The 15,347-nt window shown below is 64.3% G+C and overlaps 4 protein-coding genes across 4 annotated transcripts; 1 reads left to right on the top strand and 3 right to left on the bottom strand.

Annotated features, from left to right (window-relative positions):
- Positions 1-3,441: 3,441 nt before the first annotated feature.
- On the bottom strand, positions 3,442-4,190 carry EMIHUDRAFT_369737 (hypothetical protein). Its single transcript, XM_005771348.1, has one exon. The coding sequence runs from the start codon at positions 4,173-4,175 to the stop codon at positions 3,540-3,542; it is 636 nt and encodes a 211-aa protein (XP_005771405.1). The 5' UTR covers positions 4,176-4,190; the 3' UTR covers positions 3,442-3,539.
- A 1,478-nt stretch (positions 4,191-5,668) lies between these two features.
- EMIHUDRAFT_243433 (hypothetical protein) lies at positions 5,669-7,078 on the bottom strand (the record flags this gene model as incomplete). The annotated part of the gene is made up of 3 exons (XM_005771347.1): positions 5,669-5,728; positions 5,922-6,418; positions 6,493-7,078. 3 exons carry the CDS (start codon positions 7,076-7,078, stop codon positions 5,669-5,671), a joined length of 1,143 nt encoding a protein of 380 aa, XP_005771404.1.
- Positions 7,079-7,230: 152 nt separating this feature from the next.
- Positions 7,231-8,562, bottom strand: EMIHUDRAFT_369734 (hypothetical protein). The gene is made up of 2 exons (XM_005771346.1): positions 8,251-8,562; positions 7,231-8,184 (listed from the first exon to the last, which is right to left on the bottom strand). Exons 1-2 carry the CDS (start codon positions 8,542-8,544, stop codon positions 7,429-7,431), a joined length of 1,050 nt encoding a protein of 349 aa, XP_005771403.1. The 5' UTR covers positions 8,545-8,562; the 3' UTR covers positions 7,231-7,428.
- A 4,251-nt stretch (positions 8,563-12,813) lies between these two features.
- On the top strand, positions 12,814-14,830 carry EMIHUDRAFT_243429 (hypothetical protein; the record flags this gene model as incomplete). Its single annotated transcript, XM_005771345.1, has 5 exons — positions 12,814-13,128; positions 13,550-13,848; positions 14,041-14,133; positions 14,290-14,332; positions 14,513-14,830. 5 exons carry the CDS (start codon positions 12,814-12,816, stop codon positions 14,828-14,830), a joined length of 1,068 nt encoding a protein of 355 aa, XP_005771402.1.
- Positions 14,831-15,347: the final 517 nt, after the last annotated feature.

Genomic DNA, 15,347 nt, shown 5'->3' with positions numbered 1-15,347 from the left:
CGCTCCTTGTGCTCCCTCGAGCCCGCCTCGCCATCCGCTCGGCCCCTCGAGCCAGCCTCGCCCCCCTCGGATCGCTCCGAGTCGCCCGCGTGCCGCGTTCGCTTCCGCGGGGCGTCGCCCTCCTCCTTTGTGTCCATCGGTGTGGCGTCGGCCGCTTTGCCTCCGCCGTCGCCGCCGTCGGTCGCGGTCGCGTCGGCCGGCTCGCTCGCCAGCGGAGCCGGCGCCGCATCGTCCCCGCGGCCGCGCTTTTCGCCCGCGCGGTACCCACGCAGTTCGAGGTGGCGCAGCTCGAGAGAGACATGCCGATGCTTTTGCGTGAGGTCGCCAAGCCGCTGGCGGGCGATGAGCTTGGATCGCGCCGCCTTCTCCGTCAGAGCGCGGACCCGCTTCTCCGTCTCCTCGCCGGCGGCGGCGTCGGCGGACTCAAACATTGTACTTTTTTCACTCTTTGGGCAGCGGGGCTTGGTGGCGGAGAGAGTGAGGGCACACCGCTGGCGGAAAAAACAAAACAGAGCAACTGACGGGGATCGGCTTCTTACTTACACAGCCCTTCCTTGTTTGTTGCACTTGCATGCAGCGAGCCCGCTCCAACCCACCCGCGCCAGGTCTCGGGTTTGACGCATGGGATCACTCCCGCGAGACCCTCGAACTAGCCGGGGCAGTCGGAGAAGGGAGGGGCAACTCCGTGCACTGACGGTCGGCCGTCACAGAAAACACGCCTGCGTGGATCGCGTCACACCAATCCTCGCTACCCAACGCGGCCAAAGGATATATATCCACCTCGAGAAATTTACAACAAAACTCCCTCGCACGACACTGGGCGAGAACCTCGAGAACCTCGATCGGTCCGGGCACCCGCCCGCCCGTCTGTCTCCCCGCATTTTGCTACTGCATGCGCGCTGAACGCAACCCCCTCCCCCCCCCTCCTTTCTCCCAGTAAGCTAAAAGTGTGGTGTGTATGGTATGGTAGACCGTTAAGCTAAAACTACCTACCGTTGCCGCCGGGTTCGATTAGGAGACACACATGCCTCGAGACCCAGATCCCACCCGATGTTGTGCTGACGTCGACATCACAGCAAGGATTTACGCCATCGTTCACGGGCACGCTGACAACCCCTTCTGGGTGACGTTTGGCGCTGGTGCGGCGAAGGTCGTGCAGCGCTGCGGGGGGGAGAGTGGCGCTGTCCATTCCTCACGCTTCCCTGCTGTTCCACAGGCGCTGCCAACGTGCTCCTCCTCCCTAACCTACATGATGATGGGGTACGATATTCAAGCGACCGTGACCGCCATCGACGAGGTGTACGGCGTAGCAAGTGCGACATAGGTCGATATTACGTTGGACAACGACCCTTCTGTCTCTCGCGGTAGGCGTGCGAGCAGGCCGATGGAGTCGTGCTGACCATCCCGTACTCGACCACCGAAGAACGGCAGCCCATCGCCAATGCAATCAACCGCTGCTCAGCCGCTAGGCCCGACTTGAAGTTCCTTCTCGCCAACACCGACACCGCTCTCAACTTTGGGGTGAAGTTCCTTACTGGACGACTCAAACCATCGTGGGACGGATACGTTGGCTCAGCCAACTATGACCAGGGCGGGGTGTGCGGTCGAATTGCCCTCAGCGACGACCTCGACGCGGCGGTCCGCGACCGGGTGGATGCCGGAGCCACCCCCACCAAGCCCGTCGAGATTTACTGGCAGCCGGAAGAGCTGTCCAACTACGGAATCGAGCAGAGGAAGAAAGGCATTGTGGACGCCATCGGCGATCGCGGCGTAGTTTCTGTGACAAGCGACCCCAGCACCGTCTCCTCGAGCAACTACGTGATTGCCCTCGGTGTGGGCGCCGCGGCGAACCTGACAAAAGCTGGCGTCGGTGTGGATCTTCAATGTGGCGACGATCAGGCGCACGCACGCACGCACGCTGCCGCCGCGCTCTTTGCGGGATGCGCACCCACACACCGAGGCTGACACCTTTCTCTACAATAGGACCGCGGGGAGCTTGCCTACTACGGGCAGACTGTCTACGCGCAGGGCCTCCAAGCCACCGGGCTGCTGTACGCATCGCTTGGCTCGGTCGATGCGGTCGGTGTCGTCTCAACTGAGAGTGGTGAGCTCTTCGCTAGCCACAGCAGAGTGCAGCCATACGCGCCGCTGCCATGTGCGCCCACGCTATCCGTGATCACGCATGCCTACCCGGGCACAACGGAGTTTTGGGCTAAGTGGGAGCAGGCGGCACGGTCCGCCGCCGAAGAATTTACCGTGCGCTGGAACTCCACGGGGTACGATCCGACTGCTCACGCCGCTGCCATAGAAGAGGCTTGTGCGTTGTCCGATGCAATCGTGGTGACGGTCCCGTACCAATCCAACGCGGGGTACGAGGAGGTGCACGCAGCCATCGAGAGCTGCCTCGACCAGCGGCCGACGGTGCCAATCGTGACCGCGAACACCGATGGCTACCACAACCCGCGCATTTTATCGTACGTCGGACCGCACAACTTCATCATGGGGCGCCAGTGTGGCCTGGCCCCCATGGGGAGCGGCATCAGCCAGCTGTCCGGTAGCGCTGCGCCCGGAGAAATGCCGGAGGATCTCGCCTCGGTCCTGCGTGTGCTCGTCTACCAGAGCCCCGGAGAGAGATCGAACTCAGGAATCGCTAGCCGGTACGAGGGCATCTCCCACAGGTCGTCAGCAATGGGTGTTGAAAGCGCCCGCTACACTTCAGCCGATGACATACGCAGCGAGGCCGCGGCAGCTTCTCACCCGTTTGTGATTGCGCTCGGTAACGGGGCGTTCGGAGAGCTGCAGGAGGCAGGGGTGGCAGTGGACTTTGTGTGTGGGGACAATCTGGAGCCGAGTGTCCCCCATTACGGCCAGGACGTTTGGTCGCAGGGCGCAGGCGCCGTCCTGCAAGCTATTGTTGCGACACGGGGCCCATGGCTGGGTGCCATCGGGAACGCAATGCAGGGGACCCATCAAAGCGGCGCGTTGCCGAGCGAAAAGTACAGAGAGTTTGTGGACGGGAGCAGCGGCGCGTCTGGAGGAGTCGACGACGACGAGAGCAGTGGGGGAGGCGGGGGAGGGGACGACGACGACTGGGGTTCGTTCGCGCAGCCCGGCCACCCACTTCGAGCCTTGGAATGCCGAGAACGGGCTAACCAAGTCCTCCTCCGCGCTTAGGCTTGTTCGACGATGACGACACCGACCTCGCTGTTGCGCTCGGCGTTGGGCTGGGGGTGGCCGTCCCGCTGACCATCCTGCTCGTGTATCTCCTCGTCCGCCGCGCACGGGTGATGCGTTCGCAGCCGCCGGACATCCTCATGGTGAGGTCTGGGGGCACAGTAGAGCCTTGACGCTTGAGAGATGCGTGCACGGCAATCCCAATCGGCATTGTGAGAGCAACCCCAGTTCTCAAGATTTCTAGGTCCATTATTGTACGTGTACCGTCAATTCGCATGTTATTGTTAAGAGTTCAAATAAATATGATTGTTTGTTGTGTGCACAGAGACAGTCTGGAGAGAGACGAGAGTGCGACGAACCTGCTCTTAACTGTGGTCCGTGCCCTCCGTGTCGGGAGCGGACAACGGCTCCCCCAGACCACTGCTCGCCGACCGTCCTCCGACCGGCTCGCTCGAGGGACGGTACGCGTACAGAGGGAGCTCGCAGCAGAGCAGCAGCTTGGCGCGACGCGGCAGCAGCCGGTACAGCTGTGGCGGCAGCAGCCACAGTGGTGGCGTCCTCTCAAAGTAGACCTCGTACTGCGCCTGCGCCTCGCCGCCATCGTACCATCGCACCGCGTTCTGCCCCTCTGCTTGCGGGATTCCCGTGAAGAGCGTTAACACCGCGAGCGTGAAGAGAGGAGAGGCGACCGTCCACCAGCCGGCGGGAGCGGCACGAAAGACCGGCGCCCCTGCCACGTAGACGCCTATCCACAGCAGCACCTCGCCGCAGAAGTTGGGGTGGCGGGAGAAGCGCCACAGCCCGCGGTCGCACACACGACGGCGGTTGGCCTGGTCTGCCCGGAAGAGATACTTTTGCACGTCTGCGACGACCTGAACCGCAAAGCCCAAGCCAAAGAGAGCCCAACCGACGTAATCCGCCGCCGAAAGGGTGGGCGAGGCGAGGTGGCCCGCTGAATTGATGAAGATGACCGAAGATGAAACGACGAACACCCAGAGCATTTGCCAGACCCAGAAGATCAGGAAGACGAGCGGCCGCTCCCTCACGGTGTCGAACCTGGCGTCCTTGCCGCGCTGAAGCACGCGGTAGAGCAGGAAGGCGGCGAGCTCTGTCCGCGAGACGGCCACGAGGCAGCTCACAACAATCTGGCGCGCGCCAATGTCCTCCGCAAGGAGCAGCGTCAGCACGGCCAGCACGACAAAGTTCAGGCTGCCCGCCAGATCCGTGATCTTGTCGAACTGAAGCGCCGCCGCGACGGCGAAGCATGCGAGCTGAAGGCCGACGGTGACGCCAAGGCAGAGGATGTACGCGAAGCCGATCGGATCGTCGTCGCGCCACGACATGCCGGACGGTTCAAGTACCTCGGGCGGCAGCACGCACCGCGCAGCACACTTCGCAGCGGGATTCCGGCGAGGCCTCCTGGAGCTGTACTCAGCATGCGGGCGCCGCTAGAAAAAGAATTTTACCAGCGAAAAGAATTTAACATGGCTATCACCATTTTTCGCACCACACACCTCTCCTTAAAATCCCTGTGTGGTGGCGGCGTGCCGTCCTCCCATCCCTCCCTTGGGTTGTCTGTTTTCTTTCTTTCTTTCTGGAGGTTTTCTATTTTTATATGGATAGTGCCAACGAGCCAGGGGTCCATCCAGGGGGGAGCACAAATAGGACGCCCAGCCCTGCCCTCGTGCCGCCGAGTGTGTATCCTATGCGAGAGAGATCCCCTGTGCCCTGTGCCCAGCCCTCTCCGCGCGGCGATGCGCCCTCCCCCCTCGCTTTTGCAAAATCCTGCAAAGGTTGGGGGGACGTGTCTGTCCTCGACCCAGCCCTAGCTTGGGATAAATAAATAAAAACGGACACCTCTCTAGACTGTGAGATGGGTAAAAAGGAACAGGCCCCCGCCCTTGCGATCTTTGTGCAGGGTTCTTTGTAAGTTTCTTTGTGGGTGTGGTCGGCGACTAGCCGGGGTCGTCCTCCCGATGGGGGGCTAGCACTAGCCGTCTTCCACATGGTCCCTCGGGTCCCTGCTGCTCCTAATCTCTTCGTACATCCTCCTGCTGATCTCCGCAAAGTCCTGCTCCCTCCCTCGTCTCGCCCTGCGCGTCTGCTGCGCCTCACCGTCTTCTGCCCTGCGTCGTCTGGCGACGGGTCCTCCATAGTCGGTAGCTTGGGATGTCCGTTTAGCGTTTTATTTATTTATTCGGCTCGACACCGTCCTCCCATCCCTCCCTTGGCTTGTCTGTTTTCTTTCTTTCAGGCTCGACACAGGTGCGGACTGGCGCGTGCTCCTACCTAGGTAGCACTATCACAGGCAAACCACCGGAGCCGCCTAAGCGACTCCGGTGTAAGCACGAAAAGAATTTTACAAATTAACTCCCTCGCACGACACTGGGCACGGGACTGGCGCGCACTGGGGCACTGACATACAAGAATTTTATCTCGAATTGACCGATAAATAAATAAAAACGGTCACAAACTCTGAGACGAGATGGGATTTTTAGGGACATGTGTCCCCCGCCCTGCTGTGTGGTCCCCTCGAGAGGTGGTCGGTGGTCCCCTGACCGAAGCTCCGTCGCGATAAAAGGAAACATGCGTGGGACGCTGTCCGTCTCCCAATTTTGTGCTTCTTTTCGAAGATCACATCATCATCACCGAGGACCACGCACGACGGGGGGCACGAAGTGGAACACCTGCAGCGGCGCGGCGGGCGCCGCCGCGGGCGCCACGACTCGCCCTCGCTTTTCGTCGACGAGGAAGGGGCCGAGCCGGATCGCCGCGCTCGCGGGCCCTGCATGCAGGCAGAGGAGCTGCAGCGGGGTGCCGTCGGCGGGCGAGACGGCCTGCACCCGCTTGCCCGTGAACTCGGCGACGAGGAGGCGGCCCCTGCAGACGGCGACGGCGGAAGGCCGGCGGTACTCTCCCGGCCGGCTGCCCCGCCGCCCGAAGGAGCGGCGGAAGAGTCCGTCCGAGGCGGAGAAGACCTGGACGCGGTGGTTGAGCATGTCCGCGACATACACCTCTCCGCCGTGCTCGACCAGCCCGTCGGGCGACTTGAGATGGCCGGCAGCGGCGCCGCCGCGCGGCGTGGTGCCCGCGTCGCGGCCGAAGCGGAACCGGAAGGCGAGCGTGCCGGCGTCGAAGGCGGACACCGCGTGGCCCTCTGCGACGTAGAGCAGTGTGGAGTCACCCTCGCCGAGCGCCAGCGCACCCGGGCTCATGAGGCGCCCCTCGCCGGTGCCGAAGCCGCCTAGAGGCAAGGTTCTGCGAAGCTTCAGGGAAGGCCCCGAGAGGCGTCCCGTCGGTCCCCAAAGCCGCCGACACTGCCCACGAGCGCCCAAGCGACGGTGGCGTCGGCAGCACTCACGCAGCGTCGGAGCTTATAGACTCGATCCGCGCCCGCGTCGCTCACAAACAGGTGCTGCTCCGGCCCGGCGGGCCAGCGCGAGGGCATGCCTCCGCCTGAGCCGCCGGAAGCCAGGAGGGCCAGTCCGCACGGGCCGGTGGAGCCGCGTGGGTTTGGCATCAGCACGCCGGGAGCCATCAACACGGGCCGTTCCGGAGTGGCAAAGAGCCACTCCACGCCCTCGTTCCTCGCCTGCCAAAGGCCCAAGGTCGCGCCGTCGGGGCAGACGACCCGCAAGCGGTCCTTCTCGCCGATGAGGAGGGAGCCATCGCCGTCGGCAAGCGCCAGGGCGCTCGCGTGGTGCAGGTGACTCCGACCACTGCCGCGTGTGCCGAAGGACGAAAACGGCTCAAGCAGCCTCAACGCGTCTCGCCGGACGTTGGCCGAATGCCGCAGAGCGCGTGAGAGTTTGGCGCATGCGTACAGGTCACAGAGTCCGAGGTTGCCGAGGATGCAGGAGAGGAGGTCCGGAGGAAGGCTTGACAGGCTCGTCGAGTGCTTCATGGCAGGCAAATTCTTTTCCGCGGGATTCACAGCACAAGCTTGCCTGTGGCGGCTTCAGCAGTGCAGTGCGCGATGTGAAATAAAGCTAAAAAGTGAGGCGTGGTCTGTCTACAAGACTCAAGTGCTCCAAGTCGGACTCGCCAGGTATGCAGGTTTGGGCCCAACGGGCGAAACGCTGAAGAAAAAACAACGAAGGCCGCACATCGTACACGTACACGGTCCACCAGCTCAGGCACTCCTCCTCACGACCACCACCGTGCGCTGTGCAGACTACACCTCCGCCGCTGCCTCACCTGTACGCCGCCATACACCTGCACGCCAGCCGCGTCACCCACCTACGCCAACCCCCCTCAGAGGAGCGGGCGGCTCGCCTCGGTCCGCCGCGTGGGCAGCAGGAAGAAGACATACGTCTCCCGCTTGTACGCGAGGTACACCTGCTCGCCGCCCCACCGCTCGTCGCTCCGCTTCTCGAGCAGCGGGACGCCCGAGACGTAGTTGAGCAGCAGGTAGACGAAGACGGGCGAAGCGGCGCTCAGGAAGCCCGCGCCGACGAACGCGCCCGTCGCGTCGCCGCTGCCGAATGCGCTCGCACACAGCACAAACTGCCCCGTCCAGAGCAGCCACTCCCCAAAGTAGTTTGGGTGGCGCGAGTAGCGCCACAGGCCGACGTCGATGTACCGCCCCTTGGACGACGGCAGCGCGCGCCACGCCGCCTTTTGGCGGTCGGCGACCACCTCGATCCCGAAGCCGACGCACCAGACGCAGACGCCGACGCCGTCGAGCCAGCCAAACGCAGGCTGCTCCGCCGGGTCGCGGGCGTTGGCCGCCCACACGGCGAGCCCGGTCAGGAAGCACCACGCACCCTGGATGTTCCACGTCCCGAAGAAGGCGACGAAGTACGGCTTGAGCGAGTCGAAGCGGCCATCTTTGCTGTCGCGGCGGATACGCTGGAAGAGGAAGGAGCCGAGCCTGGTGCACCAGACGAGCACAAAGGCTGTCGCGAGCAGCTGCCTCGCGTGCACGCTCCGCGTGCGCCCAGCCGTGATGCTGAGGGTGCCCACGGCGAGGAGCGCATACGTGATGGAGCCCGTCAAGTCGTAGTACACCTACGTGTCGAGTCGTACGTGTCACTCCATGATGGTTACGGCTCCATCACCTAGTCACTCCATCACCTCGGTCTGGTACGGAAACGCGTGCAGAGTGCAGACAAGCCACTGGACGGCATGCGAGAACAGCGGCGCGTACAGACCCAGCTCCCACCCGTTGGTCGCGCCGCCCAAGCCCGCGGACAGCCCGCAGAACGCGATCGTGACGAGGATCCAAACCGCCGAGTAAAGGCCGTCGGACGGGTCGCCGGTGGCCAGAAAGAAGTGCCGGCCGCGCGCGGCCGGCTCCTTGCCGCTGGAGAGCGAGGCCGACTCCATGGCCGACGCCGTGGTCGGCGTGGAGTCCGGGGACGAGTCCATGGCCGCTGGGCCTCCTTCGCTGGTCGCTCCTTGTCGAAGTTCGCCGTCCAAAAGCGCTTTTTTTGCGAGGGGTCAGTCGTCGGAGGAGGCGAGAGATGAGCTGACGCGGCCTCTGCGAGTGGAGTCGGGACGCACGGACGAGCCGAGGACGATAGAGAGACCGCGGGGGCGGGCGCGATTCCTCGACCGAAGAGAAGCAGGCCCCACCTCCCGGGGAGGGGCGGCGTGGCGATCCAATGCCGCCGCCCTCGCCCGCCCGAGGAGTCGGGCACGGGATCGCCGGAGGCGGAGTCAACAGGAGCAGGCAGAGCGGGCGAGACGGCGGCGGGGCCGCGGCCGAAAAAGGCTAGGAGGGGGAGCCGGGCCCCGCATCCGTTGCCCAACCCAACCAGCGGAAAGCGAGTGGAGGGAGGACCGAGAGGATAGGAGGGCTCCTCCGGACCGAGGGGGGGAGGCCGAACGGAGAAGCCCCGAGGGGTGACGTCGAGTGAGGATGTACGTCGTGTGCGTGTCTGGTGTTTATTAGCTCCGAGTAGAGGGGGCGCTCCGCTGCTAGGGGAAACCTGGAGCGCGGACTAACCCTCGGAGACCCGTGTTTACTTTACGGCCCTTTCCCTGCGAACGCGCACTCCGGGGCTAGGGTTCTCTTGCCCGCAACCCGATGCCAATCATCCGGCCCGCTGGGTGCGCTTCTTAGCTCCCTGGCCCTGGATGTGCGGTTAATGTCTGCACTCCAAGTGCTCCAAGCGCGGTTGAGCATCCCTCCGGGGGCCCCTCTGCGCCGTAGGCTCCGACCCGATTTTTGAGGGCCATGAAATTTAAGGGTTGCTGCGCAAAAGGGGCGGGGCGCGGGCGCGCGCAGCCGCCAGCCCGGCGGGAGCTCTTTTTGGAGATCAGACCTTTCGATGGTTCATGCTTTCGCTTTGTCTATCGCTATCTGCTTCATGACACGACACGCGGTGGTGGGAGCTGGTGGAGCTGTCAGCTGATCGATCCAAGCGGGTGGGGAGTGGGGGGCATGGCTGGGCATGCAGGTCTGCCAGTCAGCCCGGCCTCTGACGTGGTGCTGCCGCTGCATTCGCTGAAGAAGAGAGGTGCGACTTGATTGGAGGCACTAGAGGCGAGGCCCGAAGGGAGGTTGGGCCGGGCCGTGAGGGGCTGATGGCGCTGGCCAGCGCGGGGTGTGAGATGCCGTCGTCGTCGTATACTGCTGGCCCTCGCCCTCAGTTGCCAGGGCTGTGGGCTGCAGAATTGGCGTCTGTGGCGTCTACGCAGGCTCTGCAGCGTGATGGCAGGCGGGACTGCGAGGCCGGCGGCAGCGGAAGGAGAGGCTGGGCACGAGCCAGGAACAGGCTGGCCAGGTCCGCAGGTGGCTGCGCTCGGGCGAGGCGCGCCGCGCGCGCGCGCATGGCAGGCCGAGCAGGCTCGTCCCCCTTCAGCTCGCCAAGCACCTTGTAATTTAGCCGGCCCTTATCCCCGCCGGACTCGAGCTCCGCGGCCTGCACTACAAGCACACGCCGCCGGCGATCCAGCGCGAGCGTGTCGACCGCGGCTACGTGCTCGGTCTCCTCAACAAGGGGGTGCCCGGGATGCAGACCACATCAATCAACTGCCCGTCGTGCAATCTCAGTGGGATTGCTCGCGCGCCCACTCTCAATTGCACGTCGCCCCCGGCTTTTCTTTTTCCATCCCCCACCTCGCCGCGAAGAAGAAATCCAGCCTGGATTGGCCGCCGAAAAAGAAATCCATACTGGTGCTCCGGAGTTTCTTTTTCCCGTCCCCTACCTTCACACTGCTGTGAACAAGTCCCGAACCCATACTGTGACCTCAGAGCATATGCTGAACCCCCGATGTCGCGATGCGGTCCCGCTTTTCCGCGATCATTCGTCCGTCCAATCGACAAGGAAGCGCTGGATCGCCCATGTTTAGCGTTTGCCAAACTTGTTACGACGTTCTTCTGCTCAATTTGCGTGGTTTTTGCACGGTATTCGGATTTTCGCTATTTGGTCGTGTGGGTGTGATTCCGGGATTAGTCAATGGTATCGCGTCAGCGACGCGGGCGCCTTGCGGGCAGAGCCCTTAGCCACCCTTTGTCTTGCGCGGTCAAAATTTAAACAAAAAACAACTCCAAAAGAATTTTACAACGAAACTCCCTCGCACTCGACAACTGGGCACGCGCACGGGACTGGCGCGCACTGGCACTAACGCAGGTACACCACGGGAGCCGCCTACAGTTCCGGACGGGCATTAAGAACCTCTAACGTTAAGAACCTGAGGCTCATATTTCGGCCGGATCCCTAAGAACTCCCTAAGAACCTGAGGCTGGGCCAACGCCTGCAGCCGGCGCCCCTGCCCCCGCGGCCGCAGCCGCAGGGGCAGCTCACGGCAGCGAATGACTCTCTTGTCACGCCATGCGCGAACTTACTGTTCCAAACTTCCAAACTGTTTTAAGACCCATTTATTGATTTTTAATCGAAGCCGAAACGGTTTAAAAAACCATCCACCCGGTTAAGAACCTGAGGCTCGGCCCCCGACGGACCGCCGACTTAGCTAAGAACCTGAGGCTGGGCGAAGAACCTGTGCGTTCTTAATGCCCGTCCGGAACTGTAAGCGACTCCTGCGAGGGCGGCGAGGCACTTAGCTCCGTGCACCCGCCCGCCCCCGCCACAGGCAAGCTCATTCACAATCTGCTCTGCGATGGCCGTGTGAAGAACGAGACTGAGATACGCTGCTTCTGCAGCCCTAGCTGGCCAGTTCTTGGTGGTCCAAGTCACCGCATCGAGGTACTGGGCCCGTGTCAGTTTGTTCTGCAGCACGTTCGCCGCCTTCCAGACTGCAATCCAGAGGATCTCGCCGACCCCCTTCCCGAACCCACCGAACGACTCGAACAGCAGCAGCCTGCAGGTCGACGTCCTTTGTCCTCCCTGCGTAGCGAAACTCGCCGCCATAGGACGGTATGCGGCGGTCGCCGCCCACCACCCTCCCCCCCGAGTATGCCGTTCAAAAGAATTTTACCACTCGCCCTCGGCTCGCACGACACTAGGCGCACGGCTAGCACCACACTCCTCTCCTTAAATCCCTGTGTGTTGGCGGCGTACCATCCTCCCATCCCTCCCTTGGGTTCTTGCCTTTCTTTCTTTCTTTTGGACACGGGACCGTACAAAAGATTTTTCCGTTTGCGGTCTGTTTCCTCGCGCCGTCGCTCAGAGCGGAGAGAGAGCTTTTTAGCTATACCAAACAAGTCTACCACTTTGTGTCAGAGCGGTGGTTTGAGGCCGATTTCCTCAACTGTCAACCCAAATTTGGGTTGACACAGAAAGATCAATCAAACAACAAAACGCATTCAGAACCCAGAAAGAACACACATACATGCACATGCACTTGGCACAGAAACAAAGAACACACATACATATATACAATATTGCCATTTGCATGTCCTATTTCCTAACTCACATCGCTCTCTCTTCTCTGCTCGCGCACCAGCCAGCCAGGTCTGGTGCTATAGATTCATCATATTCACTGTCGTCAATCATGAAATGCGAGTGTAAGGCTAGCAACTGGTTGCTGGCCTGTGAGAAGAGCGTCCAAAGACACCTCACACTCACGAACCCACACACACGCGCACGTGATCTCGTCCGTGCCTTGCGGCCGGCGAGACGTTGCTAGAGGCGGAGCCTATAGGGTGGAGCAGTCTGCTCTAGCCTCACACGTGGCGTCCCCTGTCGCCTGTTTGTGTTGTTTCTGCTGTTGTTTGTGCCCTTGGCACCGTGGGTGCTGACTCTGGCGGGGGCGACAGGGGGGGGGGGGGGGGCGTGGCCCTGAGTAGCGGTAGTGCCGTACGCTCCACTCGGGATGTGTGGCGGCAGCCCAAGCTGGCTGAGTGTCTTGTGAGTTTGTGTGTCTGTGTGTGTCGCTCGCGCGTGTGTCGTCCTCTTCTGTATGGGGGTGGAGTCGTCCTCTTCTGTCGTCCACCCCCATACCGCGTCTTGGTGACCAGTCAGTCCGAGCGAGCCAAGCAAGCTGTTCCTCGCCTTTCTCTTCTTTCTCTTGACAGAGGCCTCACAACCCTCAACCAAGTGGTTGACAGACCCCTTCACCCCTCAACCACCTCGCGTCCGTGATTATGGCCCCACGCGAGCGTCCCGAGAGAGCGCGCTGCCTCCGCACTTGGAGCACTTGGAGTGCAGTTATCAACCGCAATTTCAGGTGCACTTGGAGCACTTGAGTGCAGGTTGGTGCGCGACTTCTTTGCGTTGGTGCGAAAGTGCGATGCACGCCTTGCTCTACGCCGCAGGCACCCTCGCGCCTCGCACGCCTATTTCCAGCACGAACCTACCCTGCGTCGGCCTCGCCGCGACGCCGAGCAGCGAGCTCCTCGTGGTCGGCACGGCGCACACGCCTTGCCAATCCGCCGCCGAGGTCGAGGCCGTCATCACCGCGGCGAGGCCTGACGTCGTCGTGCTCGAGCTCGACCCGGAGCGCCTCGAGCGGCTCCTCCTGTCCGCGCCTGGCACCGCCGAGCGGCGCTACGGCGCCGACTTCGCCGCGGCCGCCAAGGCCGCGAGAGACATTGGCGTGCCGATGGTGCTGGGCGACGTCAAGGCGCGCGACACCGCCGCGGCGCTGCGCGCGGCCGGCCCGCTCGCCGACACCGGCCGAGTCCGCCGCGCCCTCTCCCTCGCCCTCCGCGGCTCCCGCCCCGAGCGCACGCTCCGGCTGCTGCAGCCCGCCTCGGTGGTCGGGAGCCTGCGAGACGACCCGGCGAAGCTGCTGCCGCTGCTCGCGGGCGCGTGGTGGACGGTGCTGCTCGGCGCCGTCGCCGCCTTCACCATGCCGGTGGCCGCCTCCGCGAGCGTGGGCGCAGACGCCGATTGGCTCGCCGCCCTCGCCACCGCGGCGGAGGCGCTCGCCGACGCCGCCGCGCTCGCGCTTGCGGTGCGGGTGCCGGAGGCGCCTCTGCCCGAGGCGCGAGCAGCGCCTCGTCAGCCCGTCTCGCTGTGAGCAGGCGCGGGTGTGGGACGTGCTGCTCCTGCGGCGTGATGAGGCTCTCTCAGCCTCCACCCTCCGTGGCCTCGAGCTCGCGCGCGGGCTGCGGAGCGGGAGGCTGCTGCGCCGCTCGTACACCTTTGCGACCGACCCCGCCGCCCTCGCCCGCGCGCCTCCGCACCCGCGCGGCACGATCCCATTCTTCACGCTCAAGAGGCGAGAGGCAGCGGAGATGCGGCCGAGATGCGGCAGCGACGGAGAGCCCTTCCTCTCGCCTCTATCGGCAGTCTGCCCAAACTCCATCTGCCCCAACTCCTCGTTCCGAGACCCGCCCACCGCCGCGACCTGACCCGAGCCCTGACCCTGACCCTGACCCTGACCCTCCCTCAGGCCCCTCCGGCTCGGCGAGGAGAGGCGCCTCCCTCGCCCTCCGCACCCGTGCCGCTCTGCGCCCCCCCCCGCGGCCTCTCGCAACTCGCAAGCCCCCACCTGCTCCCCACCTGCTCGCAGGCGCCTCTCCCTCTTTGAGCCGCGCTGGCTCGCTCTCCTCGACGCGCTCGCCGCTGCGAATGCGCCGGCCGAGACGCCCGCCCCCAACGCGGCGTCCGACGACCCTTCGAGGCGCGCCCCTCCCCTCTCTCTCCTCACAACACCCACACGCACGCACGCAGTTCGCGCACGCGCATCTGGCCCAGCCCTCTGCACCGCCCTCTGCACCGCCCTGCAAGCCTGCCCCGGCCGCCTCCCCGCGCCCCCCAGGCTGATCAACGTGAGCTTCGGCTGCGTCTTCGCCCTCAACCGCGTCCACACGCCCGCCGGCCCGGCCGACGCCGGCCGGGTGGCGGAGGCGGAGGCGGAGGCGGAGGCGGAGGGCGGAGGCGAGCGCGTGGCGGACGTGCTCCTGCTGCCGGTAGCGCGGAGGGCGCGGGTGGTGCGTGCCGTGGCGGGGAGGCGTCCGGTGAGCGGGGACCGGCGGGTTGAGGTTTGGATCCGCGGCGAGGAGCCGCTGGTGGTGGACGCGGGGTCGCTCGCGCCCGCGGCGGGAGGCTACCTCGCCGGGCGAGTGGCGGAGGGGAGCGAGGCGGACCTCGACTTCGCGCGGCTGGACCTGCCCGGCCGGGAGGAGCTCTCGGAGGGAGGCGAGCCGGCGGGTGAGGGGCCGGTGCGCGTCGTCTCCGTCGTGGGGCTCGCGCACGCGAATGGGGTGCTCGCGCGGTGCGCGACGATGGGGCTGCGCGACGCGGACGCGCTGGCGAGAGCGGCCGGCGCGGCGGCCGAGCTGGAGTGGGCGGAGTCGTAGACGTATATCAATTCCATTGATCCCTATCAAAACAAAGTGAAAGTGTGTGTCCCTGCGCGCCCGTGCTCGAGGGGCTAGAGGCCGAGGCGCGCTCCGGCGCAGGGCGCTGGGCGCAGTCGTCCGGCACCAACTTGATTCCTAGATCGGCGTCTCTCACGGCGCCGGGCCGCGGGACGGGGAGGGAGGGGGGTGGATCCGTAAATCCGTAAATCCGTAAATTTGTAACCAAAAGCCACCAGAGAGTCCCCCACCACACCCAGCTACCAGGCAGGCAGAGACACAGCACTCGCGACACGCTGAGAAGACGAAGGCTGGCCTCTCTATAATGCTCCCGCAACGCGCTGTCTGCACGCCAGCACGCGCAGCAGACGGGCGGCCCACACGGTGGGAGGGGTCAGCGAGACTCAGCGCCGGCTGCGCTTCTTGGTCGGGGCCGGCGCAGGCGCAGCGAGGTGCTTGGATAGTGCCGCCTTCCCCTTTTGGAAGCACTTTGGGCAGCACCAGGGGAAGCTCTTGT

This window comes from Emiliania huxleyi (assembly GCF_000372725.1).
Source record: "Emiliania huxleyi CCMP1516 unplaced genomic scaffold EMIHUscaffold_388, whole genome shotgun sequence".
Taxonomy (NCBI): Eukaryota; Haptophyta; order Isochrysidales; family Noelaerhabdaceae; genus Emiliania; species Emiliania huxleyi.
This window is presented reverse-complemented; position numbering and strand designations above follow the sequence as displayed.

What these genes read in the sequence shown, in the direction of transcription:
- EMIHUDRAFT_369737 (XM_005771348.1), bottom strand. Translation starts at nt 4,175, where the DNA reads ATGCTCTGGGTGTTCGTCGTTTCATCTTCGGTCATCTTCATCAATTCA.
- EMIHUDRAFT_369734 (XM_005771346.1), bottom strand. Translation starts at nt 8,544, where the DNA reads ATGGACTCGTCCCCGGACTCCACGCCGACCACGGCGTCGGCCATGGAG. An exon ending in CGTTTCCGTACCAGACCGAG is followed by an intron (nt 8,185 to 8,250) that starts GTGATGGAGTGA and finishes CTCGACACGTAG; the next exon opens with GTGTACTACGACTTGACGGG.